At 52.5% G+C, this 6,380-nt stretch overlaps 1 protein-coding gene across 5 annotated transcripts in view; it reads left to right on the forward strand.

Moving 5' to 3' along the window:
* Positions 1 to 6,380, forward strand: part of CUX2 (cut like homeobox 2) — a 258,224-nt gene that overhangs the window by 247,226 nt on the left and 4,618 nt on the right. For all 5 annotated transcript variants that reach the window (XM_047697621.1, XM_047697624.1, XM_047697622.1 and 2 more), the window contains 3 exons: positions 555 to 824; positions 2,008 to 2,196; positions 3,380 to 3,653. In XM_047697621.1, coding sequence (XP_047553577.1) covers positions 555 to 824; positions 2,008 to 2,196; positions 3,380 to 3,653 — 733 coding nt within the window. The remainder of the gene's footprint in view (positions 1 to 554; positions 825 to 2,007; positions 2,197 to 3,379; positions 3,654 to 6,380) is intronic.

Consider the following 6,380-nt stretch of genomic DNA (forward strand, 5'->3'; position numbering starts at 1 on the left):
CTTTATATAATTTTGTCTCTCCCTGTCCAGGATCAGATTCAGGAACCCTTGTATTTTGTAGTCGTGTCTCTCTAGTCTCCCAATTTGAACAGTCTTCTGCCTCTGTTTGTTTTCCAGTTTTGACATTTCTGAATTATTCTACAGACTGTCTCAGTCCAGCTTTGTCGGCTGCCTCTGTGTGATTAGGTTCAGGCTACATTCAGAGCAGGACTGTCACAGAGGTGACCCTGTGTCCTTCTCACTCCCTTGCATCAGGAGGCACCAACTGTTGATTTGTCCTTCGATTGGTGATTTTACCTTTGGTCCTTTGGTTACGGGGATGTCTGCCAAGTAGCTGTGCTGGAGAGTTACTATCTTTCCCTTTGTAATTAATAAGTATCTTACAGGGAGATACTTTGAGACCATGTAAATACCCTATTCTTCATCAACCTCTCGTCTGCTAGTTTTGCATCCAGGATGGTTGCCCACATTGGCTCCAGCACACAAACACCCAAACCCTGTGTGTCTGTTCCAAATGGCAGTAACTGCCTTCTCTGTCTCTCTGTGGCCCACAGCCAGTCCCACGGAACCGAGGTCCTCACCATCGCCACCCCCTAGCCCCACAGAGCCGGAGAGGAGCTCCCAGGAGCCCTTGATCCTGGCACTGGAGGGCAGCAAGGAGAACCAGCAGCCGGAGGGACGCTCCAGCTCCTCGCTTGGGGGGAAGATGTACTCGGGCAGCCAGACCACGGGGGGCATCCAGGAGATTGTGGCCATGTCCCCCGAGCTGGACACATACTCCATCACCAAGAGAGTCAAAGAGGTCCTCACGGACAACAACCTAGGTACGGGGTGGTGGGAATCAGGGATGCTGCCCTCCTCCCCGGGTTGGCTCTTAGTTGCCTTGAGCTGAGTGCCCACAATGAGATCCTGGGGTCCGGGGTCCAGCCTGCAGGAGCCCATCAGCCCACGGGTATCCAGGATCCTCCAGAAGGCATCCGACTCTGACCCTAGAGTAGGACAGAGGGGGGTGAGTACAGGTCTGATGTGACCTGAAATCCTCAGCCCATAGTGACAGTGACACTCTAGCACAATCCTGACCCAGTGCCCAGCCCCTTACCCTCAGGGGACACAGAGGAGAACCCTGTTCTGGGACTCTTTCACTCTATGGATCACGAACTCCTCTGAGTCTCCACTGCGGGTCGTGCCCCTGTCCCAGAGAGATGCACACAAAACCCAGATTCTTCACTACAATTTCTATTAGAAAATTAAGACATGTTCTTTATCTTAAAATACCAAACAGTGCGGGGAAAAAAAAAGACTAAAAAGTAAGTAAAACTCCCCAAGCCCCCCAATCATACTCCATAATTTTTATATATATTTGATTCTTCCTGAAAACATGCAAGAATATATGTATACCTGAATTTTTACATATTTTCTGTGTGTAGATGAATTTCCATGCATACTGTCCTATAACCTGCTTTTTAAAAGTGAACCCTGTTTTGTGGACACCCTTCCACATTAGAATGACCAGAAAGTCTTCTTCCCTGTGGCCAAGTGTTGCAGGCCAGGGATGCCCCACATTTCTGACCCATTTGATGGGCATTTGCTTATTTCCAGTTTCCTTCTGCCTCTGAAACCACGTCAGTATGTGTCTTTGTGCCTTGAGCAAATACAACTAGAGGGAATTTCAGGGTCAGAGAATATGCACATTGAAAATTTTGATGCCGTCTGTCAGATTACTTTCTAATGAGGTGGCACTAATTTGTACACACGAAGTTTTCTGACCTATTCGGGGATCTCGTAGGAGTAAAGTTTCCTTCACTGAATTATGAAAGCATTTTTGTTGGGAACTGTCGGGTCCCTTACCCCCAACCTCCTATTTTGCAGAAAAGTTCCCTCCAAACTCCTACTGGGTGTGGGTCCCTCTGAGTTCATGGAGATGTCCCGGGTTCTCCTCTATTTCTTGTCTCTCCTGGGCACCCTGGGCCTAGCCTGGGATAACAGGTTGCCCTCCCCTGTCCCTAGGGCAGCGGCTGTTCGGGGAGAGCATCCTGGGGCTGACACAGGGCTCCGTGTCTGACCTGCTGTCCCGCCCCAAACCCTGGCATAAGCTGAGCCTGAAGGGACGGGAGCCCTTTGTACGCATGCAGCTGTGGCTCAACGACCCCCAGAATGTGGAGAAGCTGAGGGACATGAAGAAGCTGGAGAAGAAAGGTGAGCGCTGGGTACTCTGGGCATGGCTTCAGGTTTTTGCTTTGGAACCACATGTAGTTGTAACCCAAGGAAAGCCAGGGCTCCAAGGGTCCCATCTCAGCTGGGTGTGGGCCTACAAAACACAGCCATCCCCCAGCACATAATTGAAAGCAACCAAACCATTTACTGTTTCTCCCACGAAAACCCCAATACCCCGCCTCTCTCAGCACCCTTCCTTACACCCGTAGCTGCTTCGAGGCCTTTTGTCAGCCCCAACCATGTATTCCCCAGAATGCTCTCTGTCCGGTTCCCCTTGGCCTGTCACCCAGACTCTACACAACACGGCACAAAAGCGGCCCAGCAGACAGGAATTCTCCCTCCTGGGGGTGGGCGAGAAGATTGCACATTCTTCCGTCATCCACTGTTATATCCCTGAAAAACTGAGCCGACATTGAGCACCTGCTGTGTGCCCACCCAGTCTCGTGCTGTGCCAAAGGGAGTCTAAAAAAAGCTCAAGGTTGGGAGGTGAGATAAAACCAACTGGAAAGCTGTCACCCAGGGCAGCAAGGCAGTACCCGGTGAGGGCGCAGGGCCAAGCCGGCGGCCAAGGGCACATGAGCTTTTGGCATGACACAATTCTGCAGCTGAGAACTGACCCACCCCTTCCTGGCTCTGTGACCTTGGGCAAGTTGCTCCCTCTCTCTGTGCCTCATGCTGCTTCATCTGAAGAGAAGAGCCTCAGGGCATTGCTGGGGGGATTGAATTACACCCTCTCTTCTGATCCCCCATTTTGGAGATTTGGGATGGAGACGTACCATGCAGTAACAGGGTCCGTCACATGAATGTCCTGCCCTCGCCCCCAAGACTGTAGTGCCCTTCAGTGACCCTTCCGTCAACCAAGAGAGCGCGGCATAGCCCCCGGTGTTGAACACTCCCCTCTGTGAGGGCCCAGCCACGCTCTCTGCGTGCTAACGACCAGACCAGACATCAGGGGCAGGGTAGGCAGACTAGCGTCTCAGCGCAGGGTTCGGGAGGATGTGGAAGCCCAGCCTGGAGGGAGGAAAGGATGAGACCGGCAGTGTGGCCCTGAGCGTGGGGCGCGAGCCCGGAGCCGCCCCCGCCCCCTGCTCCTGCCAACACTAGGGGCCCGGCCTCTGGTCGGCACCCCCTCAGCGCTTCCTCCCCCCGCCCCAACCCACCCCAGCCTACCTCAAGCGCAGGTACGGCCTCATCAGCACCGGCTCCGACAGCGAGTCCCCGGCCACCCGCTCTGAGTGCCCCAGCCCCTGCCTGCAGCCCCAGGACCTGAGCCTCCTTCAAATCAAGAAGCCCCGAGTGGTGCTGGCGCCCGAGGAGAAGGAGGCGCTGAAGAAGGCTTACCAGCTGGAGCCCTACCCCTCCCAGCAGACCATCGAGCTCCTCTCCTTCCAGCTCAACCTCAAGACCAACACCGTCATCAACTGGTTCCACAACTACAGGTGTGGCGCGGGGCGTGCCCGCTGGGAGGGGGGCGGGTGCCGGCGCACCAGATCCCAGGCCCAGGGGGAACCCAGCTCGGCCTGTGGGCGGGGTGTGTGTGTGTGTGTGTGTGTGTGTGTGTGTGTGGTGTGTGTGTGTGTGTGTGTGGTGTGTGTGTGTGTGTGTGTGTGTGTGTGACACCATCGCAGCCCAGTGTTTAGATTCAGAGTCAGGCAAACCCGGGTATAAACCCCAGTCCCAGCATTTCCAGCTGTGAGCACCTGAGCGCATCGCTTCAGCTCCCTGTAGTCTCCTGACCTACAAAATGGGAACCATAGTGGGATCTGCTTCCTGGATTTGAGGATTGATTCAGGGGGCTACCATATTTACAGAACATGCTGGCCACATGGTACGGGGTAGCTGGTGATATTGGTGTCACCTGTCTGAATTATTGCTTCAACCTAGTTTGCATTTGCCTCTGTGAAGAGGCGGGGAATGGTGTTGGGGTCACAGGCCCGAGGAGCCCTAACTACCCACTGAGCCTCACATGGGAGCCCTGATTTGGGGCTTCTGGCCTCTCCCACTCCCGAGGCCAAAGGAGAACCCTCAGTCTCCTGAGTCTCGCCTGCCCAGGGGAGTGGGTGATTCCTATTTCTGTGGCTACCTCCCTACCTCCTTCATTGCTCCCTATTCTTGGGGGTCACTGGTCTCTAGTGGCTGGAGTTCCTGGGAGTTCAGTCCCGGGGCTGGCTGGGGGCGGTGACTGGTTCAGCAGTGCCCAAGGAGACAGCAGAGGTGCTTCCTGAGCTCAGCAGAGAGCCCTGCGGGGAAGGCTTGATAGGATTCCGTCTCTGAGCCTCCCTCCCCAGCCAAGCTTCCTGAGCGGGAAGGGTCTCTGGTGTCCATGCAGTGCCAGAGAGAGTCCCTCCACGTGTTCCAGGGGGCCGGGAGATGGTTTCTTGCTCCCCAAGGGAGAAGAGGAAGGAGGAGCCTGGAAAGGTGGAACGTTTGAAATCTCTCTCCACAGCCCAGGCCTGGGCACCTCAATGACTTGAGCTCAGTCTCACCTTGGCTGTGTGTTCTTGGGAGAGTCACTGTACTTCTCTGAGTCTCATCCCTGTTTACAGACAGGCAGACAAGGAATCTAATACCCCACAGTGAATGAATCAAGGAGTGAATGAAAAAACTTTAGACATAAAAATATTGTGAAATATTTCTGCTTTTGATCAAACTCAGGGCTTTCCAAACAGCAAATGACATAGGTCCCTAAATCCTCACGTCCTCCTTCCCTTCCTGGGGGATATGTGGATGTCCTCTCCCTTCTTGTTCCCCGTAGGAACTGAGCACTCCATTTTTATCCAACATATTCATCCAACAAATAGTTACAATGTATGTACACTGATCCAGGATCTGGAGATACAGGGGTTCAAAGCCATCATCCCGGGGCTCCTGGGTGGCTCAGTCAGTGAAGCGTCACCTGCTTTTGGCTGAGGTCATGATCTCAGGGTCCTGGGATCAAGCCCCACATCAGGCTCTCCGCTCAGGAGGGAGCCTGCTTCCCCCCCACCTTCCTATGATCTCTCTCACTCTCACTCCCTCTCACTCTCAAATAAATAAAATCTTTAAAAAAGCCATCATCCCTGCTCTAAGAGAGTTTAAAATTATGAACCAGATAATTTTACTACAGCCTAATTACTATACAACAGGAGGACTAAGGGGCTGAGGGAAAAGGAAGTTCTGTCCAGGGGAGACTCCACAGAAGAGGTGGCATTTGAGCTGGGTTTTGAAAGATGACTAGGAACTTGCACTGAGGAGCAGAGAGAATTCCACTCCCCAAAGAAAGAAACTGGTCTCAAAGAGTTAGAGGAGAATATATCATTTCATTTTGTAAATGTTACCGAGCACCTAGTCTGTACCAGGCACTGATGAGAACAAGATAAAGTCCTTGCCCTTCCCATCTCCTACAGACCAGCAGGGACGGACACTATTACATGAGCACTCGTATTAATGCATCATTATAAATTGCAGTGAACTCTGGGAAAGGTGAACGACAGGATGTTTCGAGAATAAATTATCAGGGAGGGGAGCCTGGGTGGCTCAGTCAGTTAAGCATCCAACTCTTAGTTTTGGCTCAGGTCATAATCTCAGGGTTGTGGGATTGAGCCCCGTGTCAGTCTCTGCACTCAGAGTGGAGTGTGCTGGAGATTATCTCCTCTCCCTCTGCTCCTTCCCCTGCTCCTGTGCACACACATACATACTCTCTCTCTCTCAAATAAATAAATATAATCTTAAAAAAAAAGAAAAATGAACTACCAGGTATACCCTGGTATAGATTCCAGGAGTCAGGAATTTTATTTAAAAAGAGAGAGAGACTAATTTATACTATGGTGTAAATGACTATTAGCCTCATATTTATATCTGTTCTACAGTTTGGACAGTCTAATGCTGGAACTTCAGACATTGAGCCATCCTAAACCCCCCTCCAATCTCACCTCAGTGGAACCCACGAGGGCTCTCCCTGATCCCAACAGCTCTTCCCTCTTCTAGAGGAGACTGAAGGTGAAGGTGGAGTCCCGTGGATGGTGGACTAAGGCCTCCTATGTAGAGGGACTGGAGACTGAACCAAATAACCCCTCAGAGTCCTTCTAGACCCAGGCTACTGAGATGGGACCCCCATCCCCAACCTGGACAGGGAGCCAGGGGACAAGAGAGTGTAGCCAGGTCACCAGGTTCCCAGCCCGACTGTT

Source organism: Lutra lutra, chromosome 12 (genome assembly GCF_902655055.1).
Source record: "Lutra lutra chromosome 12, mLutLut1.2, whole genome shotgun sequence".
In the NCBI taxonomy this organism is placed as follows: Eukaryota; Metazoa; Chordata; class Mammalia; order Carnivora; family Mustelidae; genus Lutra; species Lutra lutra.